At 62.2% G+C, this 15,706-nt stretch overlaps 1 protein-coding gene across 1 annotated transcript; it reads left to right on the plus strand.

The window, feature by feature from the left end:
• Positions 1 to 12,506: 12,506 nt before the first annotated feature.
• IER5L (immediate early response 5 like) lies at positions 12,507 to 14,381 on the plus strand. The gene is given in 2 exon segments (XM_068657394.1): positions 12,507 to 13,407; positions 13,409 to 14,381. Coding segments are annotated over 2 exon segments (1,002 nt in total). The 5' UTR covers positions 12,507 to 13,014; the 3' UTR covers positions 14,018 to 14,381.
• The last annotated feature ends 1,325 nt before the right edge of the window (positions 14,382 to 15,706 follow it).

Genomic DNA, 15,706 nt, shown 5'->3' on the forward strand with positions numbered 1-15,706 from the left:
GAAGGTGCCCAGCAGGACTCAGCCACACATCATTTTCTCCCCAGAGAGATGAGGACGTGCCGTACCCTAGGAGTACGAGTCACGGCAGGATTTGGGGATGCCACATGCCAGGTTCACCCCTCCAAAGCTCTGACATCAAAGCTACAGTCTAAAGCCAGGCCCCATGGCTGGGTGGAGGTGAGGGACAGGCTGACACCTCCACCAGTGCCCCTTGGGGCTGCACCAGCCCCCAGCACACACCCAGAAACCACATCCAACCTCGCATCCCCATCCCCATCCCCAGCCGATGGGGTCCATCCAACGAACCTGGGCCCAAGTCCCAGCTTTTCAGCTTCAAGGCTCAGAAGTTTTAAACAAGCCCAAGCCTCACATCCCGCATCCAGCTGCCTTTTGGCTCGCCCAAGCCTCATCCAGCGCTGAACCAGACGGGCAGGACCAGGAAACCTTCCCGTCCTACCTCCGCGGCGAGGCTGCACACCCTGCCTGCCCCTGGGGTACCCGGCTGGCGGGCAGAGCGAGGCTTTGTTCTTCCAGGCAGCCTCATCCCACAGCCCCTCCATCATTAGGGCTGGATCCTGACTCCAATTCCATCCAAAGTCGAGCCCTTCCCGGGGGGACACAGCTGGGGATGGAGGGGACACCTCCAGGAGGGGACAATTTGGGGCCACCGCGCACCAAGAGGCCGGCAGCGAGCTGCAGGGGCTGCTCCCCTTTCTGTGCTTCCCTCCTGTCCCTGCAAACCCCTCTGGGTTTCACCTCGTGAGCAAGGCTGAGCCCCAAAGCAGGAGGCAGCGGGGTTGTACCTGCACGTGGGGGTGAGTCAGAGCCGGCCAGACACGCACAGGGCGCTCCCCAGCCCCTTCCAGCCTCTGCCTCCCTGGCGTGCCCTCACCAGCAGCTTAAAAAAAAAAGCTTTTTTCCTTTTTTTTCCTCCTTTTTCTTTTTTTTTTCCCCTCTTCTTTTATTTTGTTTTACTGTCTTTTTTCCCTGCCTTCAGTCCTCCTAGTGGGTGGGGAAAATCCCGGGTGTCAGACTTCAAAAGGGAAGGCAGCTTTTGCATCGCGCTCCCGGTCATGGCTCAGCCCAACCGCAGGCTCCTGCCAGCACCCACAGCCGGGCACCCCGTGTGCTGGGCCACCCCTGGGTGCTCCTGGAGGGCACAGCAATGCCCACTGCCTCCCCAGCCTGAGTCCCTTCCAGCAGAGGACATCGTTTTGCCCATCCATCCATCCACCCACAGCTTGGTCTGGGTGCTCTGGGCGAGCCCAAGGTGAGAGGAGGGTCAGGACACGAAGCCCAGCTCCTGGATTTGTAGGGTCAGCGTTCAGCCCCCTGCCAGCAAGCCCACCCCAACGGGCAGAGCTGCTGGAAAGGAGCTTGGTAAGAGGGGGAGGAAAGCCCCTGCCCTCTCCCTGCTCGGCAGCACGTCCCCAGAGCAGCGGCGTGGCACGAGGCAGCGCTGCCACCCGCCCCACGAGACATCTCGGCAGCTCGCCCTCTCCAAGCGTTTCCATCCATAGGAACAGCTAAACCAAGCCATCCGCCCCAAACCCACCGTGCCACGCAGAGCCCAGTGCTCTCTGCACACCCCAAAGCCCACCGCAGGGCAGCAGAGCCCCCAGCCCACGGGCAGCAGCCCCACCGACACCTCCTTCGCTCCCCTGGCTGCCAGGTAGCAGAGCAGGGCAGCTCAGCCCCGGTGCTGTCACAACAAAACGGTGTTTTCTTTCCCCAAATTCACCTGCAACAAAGACAAGCGGGCACACAGACAGCCGGAGGAGAGGTGGCATCTGTTTGATTTCCTATTGTCCTCCTGAATAGGATGCTCAAGCCTATTCAGAGCTGCTTTGGGTCTGGGTTTGGTGGCGTTTGAGACCCTCGCGGGGAGATGAGCTCCTGCTGCAGAGGAGCTGCCAGGAGCCAAAGCAGCAGGGTTGGGAGCCAGGTCCAGAAACCCATACAGCGAGGAGAACGGGGCTGCTCGGAGCTGGGGAGACAAAAAAAAACAACCCTGTGCTCACACCACGAGCCCACGTTTCGAGGTAGGAGAGAGATTCGCTCCCTGCCAGGAGTGGAGAGAAACACCAGGGTTACCCGGGCGGCTTTCTGCTGAAAGGCAACGAGCAGCAGCGTGGGAGGCTGCGGCGCTGCTCCCTCCCCGGAGGAAAGGGCACAGTTTTCAGCAAGGAAAAGCTGTCCCTGCTTGGTAGCCGTGCTAGGGAGGCTTGGGAGTGCGGGATGGGGGGTGTCACAGCCTCCCCTGACACCCAGAGTGACCCTCAGCGCCTCTGCCAGCCGTCACCTTGCAAAGACACAAACCCTGGTCCTGCCCTCTCCATCAGGTGCCCAGCCGGGCTTCAGCAGATGTGTATAACCAGGAAAAAAGCCCTTTCTGATTGCATTTGCCATCTGCTGTCCCTCCAGGTAGGCAGGGACCCCATTAGCACCCCAACACGGTGATGGGGTGAAGGATGCTTTGCGCAGCACCCGCTGCCGTGGGACAAGGCACCGCTCCGTGGGTGGACAAACCCAGCCCAGGAGGCCCCCAGCAGCCCCCCAACAACCCCTCCGCAGGGTTTTCCACTGTGGGCAGGAGGCCAGGAGCTGAGGGAAGGGGGCTGCCACCCCCCAAGCCTGCGAGCCAAGGGGGACGCACGTGACGAGGCGCTGGCTTGGATTTCCAAGCCCTGCCACGGCACCAGCTGCTCCTGCCCGTCCCTTCACGCCCAGAGGGGCCCGCAGATTGGGTTTCCCGAGCAGATAACACCCAGGTGAGTCCCCGCAGACCTGGCCAAGGTCCCCCTGTCCCCAGCCATCCCAGGGAGACGCTGGCCCAGCCCTACACAGGCGAGCACCGGAGCAGCCCCGTGGGGACGAAGGCAGCCAGGGCTCCGCGCCCCCACCCACACCGGGGATGTGAGCACGGCGCTGGGCAGGGACTCACCCCGGCAGAAACTAGATCTGGGCTGCTCCAGGACCAAAAATAACCCGCCAGCTGCCCGGGAAGAGACGCCCAGATCACGCACATGTCAGGAGGGGAGTCATCTGCACCCACCTTCGGGGGTAACGGGGGGGGAGCGCGGCTCTTGGTGCCATTTGGGGGATAGCGGCAGCGCAAAACAGCCTGCAGGTGATTTGGGGGAGCAAAGCAGCAGACGGCCAACACCCCCAGGGCTCTGTCCTCCATCTGGGGATGAGCTGCAATGCCTCGGAGCTGCGGAGACCCCGGTGCAGCTGTGCCAAGGCGCAGAGACCCCTGCTCCTTCCTTCCATCCTCTCGTCCCCCCAAGAGGCAGCAGCGGGGATCCCGAAGGATCAGCACATTTGTGTTGGGTAAGAAGAATAAAGGCAACGTGGGCCCTTCGTTTCCCAACCAGAGGACACAAACCACAAGCTGCTGCTCCTCAAAACCACAAAGCGAGAGCCTCGATCCTCACGGCTTTCAGGACGGAGCTCTTTGTCCTTCGGCTTAGCTGTGATGTCCTCCCAGGGGACGGGAGCGATGGGGGCACAGCATCCAGAGCTGCCTTGGGGGTGAACGCAGGCAGTCGGACCCCATAAACAGCCACCCGCTGGGCAGGCAGGAGTGACCACGTCCCACACGCATCCCACCAACAAAGAACAAAACCCTCAGTCACCAAAAAACCTCCGCTACCAGCACTGGAGGGATGCAGCTCCTACTCCAGGGCTCCCTGGTGCTCCATCGCCCAAGGACGCTTTCCCTGAGGGATGTTCCCAAGCAAGGGCACAGGTTTTCCACCATCAGAAAAATGTGATTGTCCAACTGTCGTGATTACGTGAGGATCACCACCCGTACTGGCACGCAGGGCTAGGCTGAACTAGAGAAACACATTATAACATTTCTGCACCAACCCATGCTTCCAGCAGCTATTTTCCCCTAAATCTTCCCCCAGTATTTCCGCTTTTCCTGCTTCTTCCTGCCAACAAGGCACCTGCAAAATGAGATTTCAGGACCTGTCACCTCAAAGCAGGTCAGCACCTGCCCCAAAACGTGGGCAAGGACCAGACAGACCTGGCACGAGTCGCTCACAGCCCTGTTTTCACCGGCGCACCGAAGGCACCAGCAGTGCTCAGCACCAAATACCGGTACCGCAGCCCGAGGGAGGGCATTCACGGGGCACAGCTCATGGAACAGCTCCATAAAAACGGGGCCAAGCCCTTGGCAGGTACGAGCTGACCTCAGGGGGAAGGCAGGAGGCTTTCCAGCCAGCCCTGGGAGGGGAGCTGGCAAGAGCAGCGCGAGGGCGCAGCGCTGCGGGGTGCCAGCGCCTGCACCCACCCGCAGCCTCCCAGGGCTGCGCACGGGATCGGGGCTGCTCCTGCTTCCCTGGGCAGGAGGAGACAAGCAGGGAGCTCACAGAGTTTCCATTCTCTTCCCTGCTGTGCTGAGGGAAGAAAGCAGCGAACACTGAACAAGTCTGGGGCTGTCAGGTGCCCGGCACCCTTGGCTGCAGCCAGAGGGGAAGCCTCCCTCCTGCTGCCCTGGCTCCTGGCAGCAACGGCCAGGGAGGAAAACCCTGCACGGGGCTGTCCTGGGAAAGGCTGGATGGAAGAGGATGTTCCTGGTGCTTCCCAGCTCCGTCACCAGCTCCCCACAATGGTTTGGGCAGAGCTGCTCCATGCAGGTCCTGCTGCTGGCAGGGACAAAGCCGTGAGCCCACCTCGCACACCTGGGTCCTGCTCTCCACACCTCACCAGCCTCTGGTCACCATCAATGAAGTCTTTTGGGTGGGAAGCTTTAGAGCCCGGCACTACTCGCTCTGCACAGCTCAGCAGCAGGGAGAAAACCCTTAACTCTGCTCCCCATTGTGGGTTCTCAAAACATCCACCCGGGACTGACCCTCGGCATCCCAAAGCACCGAGCAGGAGCTCAGGCACACAAGGGAAGCAGGAGCTCCACGCTGGTGCTCTGCACCCTCTAAAAGCCTTTTATTTCATTCATCTTGCTCTCTCATTCCAAGCTAGCCACCAATACCTTGGGAAACCCAAGCTAGAGAGAGACTCAGGATTTATTTTTGAGAGCTTAACATCCATTACGCTCTTAAAAAATTTATGCCCTTAAAGCATCTCCACGGTGGCTGCTGAACACCCATTAAAAAAATTTCATCCTTTCTTAAGCCTGACGAGTCTCACCTTCAAGAGATACCCATGGAGTCCTGGCAACGTGCTCAGCTTGAGCCCTGAGCTCCTCAGACCCAACACAAACAGCCCTGGGAAAGACGTTGTCCCCTCGGGAGGACGAGACCCCCAAGGAGAGGTTGAGTCCCAGAGCAACCACTTGGCTGCAGGTGGCTGCGGCAGGACAGCTCGGTGTGTGGGTTGGAACTGCAATTAACTCCACGTGCAGGGGGATAAGGGAAAAATTGAGCATCCTACGGGTGGCTCCTACCTCCCCCAGCAACGCTAGCCCAGCGGTGTTATCCACGTTCCTTTTCTGCCCTTCCCAGAGTGGGAAAAAAAAAAAAACCTAAAGCCTTGGGAATGGCGCTGTGCTGGGGCAGGCACGCACCGGGAGCTGTTTGCAAAGAGCTTCACCTCCAGGACCCCAAACCCCAGCTCCTGCTGCCTCCCCCGGGGGCTGCATTTCACCCTTTGGGCCTTTTGCATCAAGACGGGGCTGGGCTCCGTTGGGGAGCAGGACGCAGGGGCTGTGTCAGAAGCAATCAGCTCGGGGTGCGCACCTCGGCACGGGGCTCCTCCGAGGCACCTGCTGCCACGCAGCCATCGCAACGCATTAGGGCGGCCAGTCCAAGGCTCCAGAGCAGCAGGCAAGGGGTGAAAAGCAAGAAGGAAGGAGCAGCAGAGCTAGACAGGTGCCTGCAGGGGAGCTTTCCGTGCTCTCCCCCACCGTATGGCTCCAGCAGGTCGCCGTGCAGCCCGTGGTGCCCTCCCATGAGCCGTGCCGGGGCTCAGAGCCTCGCAGGTGGGTTCCCCAAGCAGCTTCTCCCACTCTGCTGCAGGTTCTGCAGCAGCCCAGATCTCTTTTTCCCCACCCTCAACGTGCCCAAGAGATCTCAGCTGCGCGGGTGGTGATCCAGCAGCCGGGTCCTGGCACCACAGGTACCCTCTGCAGCTCCGGAGAGCTTCAGCCCATCTGCTCCCAGCAACGCCAGCCACGCAGCAGGAGCTCTCTGCACCCCAGGGGAAGATTTCGTCTGCTCCTGGTGAGGATTTCACCCAGGCAACTCAAATTCCCAGCTACAGCAGGGCCAACGCGGGCTGGAAGCAGCACGGACACGAGCCTGAGCTCCCAGCAAATCCAGCTGGAGCCTGGGCTCAGACAGGACCCGACGTGCCCAATGCTGCCTCCAAACCTGCGCCCGGGAAGGAAAAAGGATCTAACGCAGCCCCTCAGCAAGCAAACACCCCCCCAGCACCCCAGGAGAGAAAGCCTGGGCTGCGAGCATCTCACACACAACCCCATCCCACCACGGGGTCCGCACCCCAGTGCCAACCCCAGCCCTCGCCCCTCATCCCTCGCCCTCCAGGGGTGGGTGCCTCGCTCTCGGCTCCCCCCCAGGACCTCGCGAGCTGCCTGGAGGTAGCCGCTGGCCAGGAGCCAGGCGAGCCACGGCGGCGGCTTTCATGTGGGTGTCTGGCTGGGCACACGCCAGGGCCGGGCTGGCTGCAGGCACCGTGGGCCTTACGCCCGGGGGGGGCAAAAATCCCCAGGTCACGGCTGCGCCACCAGAAATGCGCACGGCTGCCCACGGCACCTCTCCGCAGAGCTTTTTATCCGCAGGGCTGCCGAGCGGGGAGGTTTCCTGCGAGGAAACAGCCTCGGCACTGATTTTTCGGAGCCCTGGGAGCACAGGAGGATGCTCGGAGGAGGATGCTCCGAGGGGATGCGGGAGCAGCCCGATGGCGAGGCCAGCGGTGGTGCCCAGGCGCCGAAGGAGTTACGGCACCCGCTCATCCCAAAGGCCACGCGAGTGATTTTTATCTTTAAAAAGCCCACGGCCTGGCTTGCACGGCTCCGCTAGGGAGCTCGCTCGGGCGCAGCCACTGCTCCTTTAAGGTATTTAACAACAAAGTGGGTGAAGGCGCTGGCTCCTCCCCGAGCCTGTACATCCCCTCCGGGTCCCCCGCCCCAGCCACCGGTGACAGCGGGGACCCCACAGCGGGTCCAGGGACTACCAGTCCCGGCATCCCCCCGGCACTTCGCTCCCTGCCGGGGATTGTAGTCCTCTGGCCATCCATCCATCCATCCATCCGTCCGTCCATCCATCCGTGGGCATGGCAAGGCCACGCTGCTCCCCAGCTGCAAGGGCTGCGTGGGGGAAAGTTGGCGTTTCCATGCTGCTTCAGCACCCAGGAGCCCCACATCATCCGGCTGCACACATTTTGGGGCTCTCCCCCAAAAGACGGGACCCCCACCGTGCCCAGATACAGGGGAGCAGGCGGGTCCCGCGTGCTGTCACAGCCTCCAGACCCCATCCGAGCCGTGGCTCCAATTTTTATGGGCTTTGCAGCTGGGGTAGGGGCTGTGCTCAGCAATTAAATGAGGTTGCTCTCAGGTACCACAGCCCTGGCTGCCTGGGGCACCCCAGCCCTCCTGGAAGCGATGCTCCAAGGGCAGCAGCGAGTTCCTCGAGCAGCTCCAGGATGCCAAGAGCCCCCCCCCAGCCCTGCACTGAGCCCCCTTTGCTTTCTCTGCAGACCCCGTGCTCCTGCCCATAGCCTCCAGCAAAACACACGCCAGGGACCCGGTCTCAAATGCAGCAAACAACTCTGAGGGCATGGACGGCAGCACCCCAGATTTTCACCCCTGGGTCCAGGGAAGAACCCAGAATGAGGTGCTCGCTGGAGGGCTTGGACACCAAGCTTCACCCCCCCCTTCCCCAAAAAGGCAGCTCCCAAACCTGCAGCACCCAGTTTCTCTCGTGGCTTTCCCACCCTGCAGTGGTTCTGCAGGGAACCCACGTCCTCCAAACACCAGGAACAAGGAGACGAGGCACCAGCAGAAACCAGCACAGCACCGTGGGCTCACCGGAGAGCTGGGGAAGCACCTGCAGCAGGAGCACCGCGATGCCACCCCTGCAGAGCATCACCCCAGCGGCTCTGGGTGCCAGGCGAGCCAAGCAAACCACGCAGGGACCAGCTGGGGTGCTGCAGGCTCCCCAGGAACACCCACAGCTCTGCTCACACCGACAGCTCCTTTTCTCCCTAGCAAGGAACAGAGCTGCTAATGCAGCCTGAGCTGTGGGGACAGCGAGCCAGCAGGAAAAGGATGCACGGGAGATGCCATAAAACCAACGCCGTGGGAGCTCGCAGGTTCCTCCCATGCCCTGCACAGCATGCACAGCACCAGGGTGCCGCACAAACGGAGGAAATGAGTCAGTGAAGTTGGGCTGGGACGGATCGGATCAAAGTGCTGAGCGCTTCTCCCAAGCCCCGTGCTGCAGCAGTGCTCGGGAGGCGTTACGCAGCTCCTGGCTAAAAGCAAGGGGGGAGAATACTTAATTTAAAGCTTCCACGGTACGACTTCCACCCCATTTTCAGCAAGATTTTAAACAGGATATGTGACCCTGGGTAAGGCTGTCTTGCTGATGGGACCACAGTTGCAAGGAAGAGCTAACAGATATCATGCTGAGGTGCCAGCATGCTCAATAAATACAGACAGACACACTGCCACCGAGGGCTGGTGGCTTCTGGAGCCAACGTGCCCCGTGTCCTGCGTGCTGCAGCCCCCACGAGCCCCAGGCTGCGGTGCCACCAGGCTGCATCGCTCCCGCTTGGCGCAGGGGATGGAGAGGGCAGCCCAGCACCCAGAGCTCAGCCTGCGCCCTTGTTCTGGCTTGTTTTCCCACTCGCTTTGGGTGCCTGACTCGTAATAAGCGAGCCTGAAAAGCAGGCTCCTTTTCAGACATGCCAGGCACCCGCAGCTCCAGCTCGCAGACGCGTCTCCGGGGAGGCAGGTTCCAGGTGCGCCCAAAAAAACCCGTGGTTCAGCCAACGCTTCCTCGTCTGCGAGCGGCTCGGCAGTGCCCGGGCCTGAGACCGAGGCTTAGGGGGAAATTGCTGTGTAGCAGCTAGTCTAATTGCACTGAAATTACAAGATCAAGCAGTAAATTCACGTCTGCGTTCCTTGCTCGGGGTGGCAAAGCCACGCCAGGCAGCCCGCTCCCCTCCCCAACCGCTGCAACAACTTTCGGGCTTCGGTGGGAAGGGAAGGAAGGAGGGGGTTAACAGAGGAGAGCGGTGCCAGTTGGAAGTGCTACCTAAAAAGGGTTTCTCCTGGTAGCTGAAGCAAAATGGTTTCTCTTGCCAGCTTGTTTACTCTGCAGCTGAGAGCCGCGGGCAGCCAGGTTTGCTGCTGGAGCCCGCGGCAGCGCGGACGGGCGCTGGCACCGGGACACCCGCGGGGCAGCTGCGCCCTGCTCAGCCCCACGGCTCCCCCAGGACCAGCAGCAGGCAGGGGAAACGCTGGGCTCCAGCCCTCCAGGCAGCCCTGGGCCCGTCCTCCTTCCCTTTGGGGCAGCGATGGCACTCGCCCTTTAATGGCCAGGTGCAAGCTGCAATTAGGTTTAGCCGAGGTGGTTGCAGACCAAACGGCCCCTCCAGCAGCAGGGTCCTCGGGGGCTTTTCCCATGGGAAGGGCGTGCAAACCCCATCAGAGATCAGGTGCTGGGGATGTCGGACAGGACAGAGTGATTTTCCTGGGAGAGGCAAGCACTGAACAACCCCATCCTGCCCCAGCTTGCTGCTGCGGGGCCAGAAAACGGAGGGGACTCGCTTTCCTCTTCCAGAAGAGCAGAGCTCACGGTCCTGTGCCGAGACAGGTAGCAGCCAGACTCCATCCCTGGCAGATTTTGGACTTCCCAGGCCAAACAGGAGCTGCACAGCTCTCGCAGCACACAACCCGTCCCGGCTCCAGGATTAAAGCCACCGTGTCTGCTGCCAGCAGAGCCAGCCGGGAGGAGAGGCAGCAGGCAGCCGCCGCCGGCCTCGCCAGCAGCAACAGAGTGCCCAGCAGCCAGCCAGAGGATCGGGGCTGTGTTTTACAGCCTGGTATTAATTACCCAGAGCGGAATCTTATTTACGTCGTCTCCCAGAGGCTCCTACTGTGCTCTTGGGTTTTCTTGGTGCCACGAGGCTTCGCAGGCAGCTACAGCAGAGGGCACTTCTCTGGGAGCCAACAGCAGCATCTCCTGCACCAGGGTGTCCCATGGCACCCAAACAGCCCCGAGGACGCAGCACCCCAATAAATGCAGCACCACTGCACGCAGAGCCCTGCAAAGTCCACCTGACCCTTTGGTTAAAGCCACAACTTTTGGCCACCGGGGCCACGGGATAATTAAAACAAGGAGGGCCGGTGCCAGGCAGTGTCCCAAGGCCACGCTGCTTTCCGAGCCAAGGCAGGATGGGGAGCAGGAGCTCGAGGCAGAGGACACTTGCCAGGACAATGTTTTGTGGCTGGCACCGTGCGCACTGCCCAAGCCACCCCGCAGCAGCCGGCAGACAAGCGATCCAGGCTCTCAGCCTGGACCACCGGGGCTGGAGTTTTACAGCTGGAGGTGGTCCAGAGAGCAGCAAACGTGAGCTGGGAAAGGCACAAGCACTGCACGGGCCGGCAGCAGCAGCACTCGCTGCTTCCCTGCAGAGCCGGGGCTCAGCCCACGGGCACCAACACCAGCAGGGACAGAGCCTTTGGTCCCTCTGAGTGGGAGCAAACCATAATCCAGACACAAAAGCAGCGAGAACTCAGCACAATTTGCCCCCAAGAGCCAGCCCTGCTCCAGCGCATCACCTCCCGCAGCTGCAGCACAGCCTTGGGAAGGGCGACCTGCGGCCAGGAGGGTCTGCAAAGGAAGGAGACTGGGGGAAGAGAGAAAGATGCAATCCCACACCAAAACACCACCCACACCCACTGCCTTTATCAGCCCCCTCTGGACAGGGCTGTGGTTAGTTTCCATTTTGCAGACGAGGAAAGCGCAGCAAGAGGATCCTACAAGAGCTCGGTAACCCTCAGCGTCCTTCCCCCCCATTTACACAGCTGAGGGCACACGATGAAGGCAGGTGCTCCACGAGCAAGGATTTACACCAGCTGCCTCTCAGGGAACAACGAGCTGCCCCAGCCCAGCTGGGGTCCCACAGACCCCTCCACAGGGAGAAAATCCCCCATGGTGCTGGGCTTGCTGCCCTACCCATGGGTGAAGCCCACCAACCCCACAGGAGGATGCAGGAGAGCCAAGCCCAGCCCAGCCCTTACAGATCCAGCCATTACAGGGTGCCCCCAAAACCCAGGAGACCAGGGAGGGCAGCCCAGTGCCCACCAGTGCCCCTAAATTCGGGGGACTGGGCTGCTCTGGTGGTCTTGGGGATTTTTCCACCCAGCACACTGCAGGCATGGGGGGGGGATCACCGCTCAGGTACACGCTCCAAAACCAACTTTTCCATACCCCGATGCAAAAACCATCGCCCACCCTACCCCAGGAAGCAAAGGGGGGACCCCCAGCGCTCCCCACAGCCCCTCTCCCACCCCAAGTGGCAGCCCCCTCCCCAAGCACCCCCTGCCATACACCCACACCAGCTCCTACCTGCTGGCCAAGGGCAACTCCTCCGTGCCAGGACTGCCTTCCCCACATACTGCTACCTCTGGGGGGGGTCCCCGGGTGGCCGGATCCTACAGCAGCCAGCTCAGGGACACCCCCTTATCCCCCAAAAACCCCTACCCTAAATACCCCTACCCCAAATACCCCTCCTAGGGCACCCCTCAGAGCAGGGGCCAGGCAAAACCAAGGCTGCCGCGTGCACCAGGGCAGGATGGGAGCCCTTAATTAGCAAACCCTGATTAGCAACAACCCCCTCCCACATCCCGGTCCCTATTTTGGGGTGAAAAGCGGCGGGATTGGAGCTCTTCCTAAGCAGTAACCAAGGCGCGGCCCCGCTCCCAGGAGGGGAAGGGGCGTGCAAAGGGGGGCGTGGGGCTGAGCCTGGAGACCAGGGGAGGCCTCGGGGTGAGGGGACGGTACCGGGGGGGGGGGTCGGGGGTGCAGGGGACGGTACCGGGAGGGGGTCGGGGGTGCTGAGGGGTGCTGAGGGGGGGGGCCCGGTGCCCCCGGGGTTTGTGTGTGTGGAGGTGCCACTGTGAGAACAACGTCGGGGCTCGGTTGGGAACCGGGGGTGCCGGGGCTGAGCCCCACAGGGGCTGGGGGGGCTCAAACAGCCGCCCTTGGGCGACGGGGAGGCGGCGGAGGGGGGCGCAGAGCCCGCCCCGAGGCGCCCACCCCGGGCTCCCCTCAGCCCCGGCCCCGCCGCCCCTGTCAGCGTTTGAACGGCGCCAAGCGCCCGCCTCCCTCCCATTGGCTCCCTCTGCCGCCCGTCAAGCCTCACGCCGCCTCCCCATTGGCCGCTCTCCCCGGGAGGGGGCGGGGCGAGGCCGGCGCCGCGCTATAAAAGGCGGGGGCTGGGCGGGCGGGCGCTCAGTGCCGCTGCGCGACAGGTACGGGCCGGGGAGGGGGGGGGAGGAGGAGAAGGGGAGGAGGGAGCAGGAGGGCGGGGAGGGGCGGGGCGAAAGGGGCGGGGCGGGCGCGCGCGCGGGGGCGGCGCGCGGGGAGGGCGGGGGCGCGCGCGGCGCTGGTGGCGCTGCCTGCACGCGCCGTGCCTGCTCGGAGCGCGGCGGCAGCGGCGGCGGCAGCAGCAGCAGCAGCGGGAGCCACCGGCGCGCACGGCGATGCCCGCTCCGCTCCCGCCGCTGGCCGCCCCCTGAAGACAGCCCTCTCTATTCCCCCCCCCTCCGCTCTCCAGCGACCTCGAGCTCTGCTGTCCCCTTCCCCTTTTTTTTTTTTTTTTTTCCCCCCCCTCTCCCTTCCCCTTCTATTTCCCTCCCCCCCCCCCCCCACCTTCCCCCTTTCCCTCCCCTCCAATCCGCCTTTTTTTTTTTTTTTTTTTTTTTTATTATCCTCCTTTTTTTTGCAACCCTCCGCACCCTTCCCGGCTTGCCGTGTGGATGCGGCCCGGGGTGCCTGGCTGCGCGGGTGGCGAGAGCAGATGCTGAGGGGCCGGAGGAGGATGGAGTGCACCCTCGATGCGCAGAGTTTGATCAGTATTTCCCTGCGGAAGATCCACAGCTCCCGCACGCAGCGAGGCGGCATCAAGCTCCACAAGAACCTGCTCGTCTCCTATGTGCTCCGCAACGCCCGGCAGCTCTACCTGAGCGAGCGCTACGCCGAGCTCTACCGCCGCCAGCAGCACTACCCCGACGGCGCCCCGCTCCTCGCCATGCCCGCCTGCCCGCCGCCCCCCGCCGCCTCCGCCGCCGCCCCACCGGAGCTGGCGGCTCTCCCGCTGCCCCCCGACGCGCAGGACCGCGAGGCTCGGAGCTGCTCGGCCGTGCGGGGAGGCGCGGAGCTGCTGGAGGTGCCCGTGTGCGCGGCTCCCCCCCCCCCCCGAGCTGCAGCAGCAGCAGCGAGCGCCTTGCAGAGACTCGTCCCCGGCTTTCTACCGGGCTTCTTCCACCGCTCCCGGTCCCGGTTCGCCCCCGGGGCTGCTGTACGCCGCCGGCTGTGACTTCGGGGCGCCGCACTGTAGCAGCCGCACCACGGTGCTGGATTTGGACACTCACGTCGTGACCACGGTGGAGAACGGGTACTTGCACCAGGACTGCTGCTCGCAGTGCCCCTGCTGCTGCCAGCCGGCAGCGGGGCTCGCCTCCCCGCCGCCCGCCCCGGGCACCAAGCGCAAGTATTACCCGGGGCAGGAGGAAGAAGAAGAAGAGGAGGGGGTGGAGGAAGGGGAGCCGGGGGGAGGCGGGGTGGCGGGCGGCCCCCCCTTCGCCCCGTGCACCAAGCGCGCCCGCTTCGAGGAGTACAGCGCCGAGCACCCGCAGGACTCTAACAACATCTCCAACTTGATCTCCATCTTCGGCTCCGGTTTCACGGGGCTGGTGAGCCGGCAGCAGGCGGACTCGGAGCAGCCCCTCAACGGGCAGCTGTGCAGCAAGCAGGCGCTGGCGAGCCTGGGAGCCTGGACTCGGGCCATCGTCGCGTTTTAGAGAGGAGCGGGGAGCCGGCGAGGGGAGGGGAAGGGGGGGGGGGAAACACCACCGAGGGGCTGGGGTGGGGGGCGCGGAGCCGAAGGACTCTCGAGGGGGGGGACCCAGAAACAAAGGCGGGGAGGGAAAGGGGGGGGGAGAGAAGAAGGTTGGGGGTGAGGGGAGGGGGGCGTGGGGGGGTGCCGAGGGGTGCGCAATGTGGGGGGGGGGGGCGGGAGGGCAGAGCCACGCTAGTGTTTTATAAATTGTACAATAAAGGAAAAAAAGCTGAGATCTTGGGACTTTATTTTTGCAGAGATGAGAGAGAGAGAGAGGGGAGAGAAAAAAAAAAAAAAAGAGAAAAAAAAAAAAAAAGCAAACAAAACGCAAACAAACCAACAACAACACAACCCCAGCGCCGAAAGCACCCGGTTAAATAATCCTCTTTGTGTCCGCGCCGCTCGGGGGGCTCGGGGCCGGGGGTCGCCGGGGGCCGGTGCTGGCAGCGCCACGTGAGACCGGGGGGTGTCCCCCCCCCCTAAACCCCGGGTCGCTTTTGTGCGTTTCTTTATCCTGGGGTGGGGGGGAGAAAAATAATTAAAAAAAAAAAAAAAAAAGGAAAATTGAACTTTTCCTCCCGGCAGAAACGCGTGCGAGGGGTCGCGGTGGGGCTGCTGCTGGGGGTGCTGGGGGGGTCCCGGCCGCTGCCCCAGGTGCCCAAGCCCCGCTGCCCCCTCCTGAAGTTTCAGCCTTGCCCCCCCAGAACCAGCATTGTTCGGGCTTGTGAAGAGATCTGTCTCCTGTAGAGTCTCTTGGTTTTGTGTTTTTGGGATTTATTATTTTTTTTTAAGAACAACCTTTTGTTGTAAAAAGGTGGGTTTTCTGCTCTCCCCCTCCCCTTGTTTATTTTTTATTTTTTTCTTTTTTTCCATTTTGTTTCCTTGCAGCCTGCCCCCTCCCAACTCCCCGGTACCAGCACTGTGTGTAACTGAGGATGCTTTGCCAAACGGTCTGTTGGGGTTCGTTCTCTTTTCTTTTTTTGTTGTTGTTGTTGTTGTGTTTTTTTCTTTTTTCCTCCTTTTTCTTTGTTTGTAAGCCTGTATTTTTGTGCATATGGAATTGTATATCACCGGGTAAAACTGTTCAGATTTGTTTAAATTTATAATCTTAATAAAAAGTCGATTATAAAGTTGCTGTGCCCTCACTTTCCTCCTCACCGCAGCCTCGCTCCCGACCCCCCCGCACGCCCCCCCCGGCACCGGGCAGCCCTCACGGGCCTCCGACCCCCCCAAACCTCACAGCGGCCCCCCCAAACCCCACAGCCCCCTTTGTCCCCCCCTCCCCAGGACCCTCGGCTTCCCCCTCACTCCCCCCCCGGCAGGAGGCACAAACCCTCCCCTGGGGTTTCGGGGGGCTGCTCAGAGCCCCTGGGGGGGGGACACACCGAGGCTGCCCCCCCCGGTCCCCCTCGTTCCCCCCCCGAGGCAGCTCCTGCGCGCTCCCCGCGTCCCCCGGTGCGCTCGGGAAGTTTTTTTTAAGTTGGAGTTTGTTATCACCGCGCTGTGCCACTTGGTGGTGCGTGTGGGTTTTTTTTTTTTTTTTTTTTTCCTTTTTTCTTCTCTTTTTGTGTGCCTTTTTTTTTTTTTTTTTTTCTCTCCTCTTTCCCTTCTTTCCCTCCCCTCCTCTAAACCGAATGAATGAACGCGACGG

Source organism: Anas acuta, chromosome 20 (assembly GCF_963932015.1).
Source record: "Anas acuta chromosome 20, bAnaAcu1.1, whole genome shotgun sequence".
In the NCBI taxonomy this organism is placed as follows: domain Eukaryota; kingdom Metazoa; phylum Chordata; class Aves; order Anseriformes; family Anatidae; genus Anas; species Anas acuta.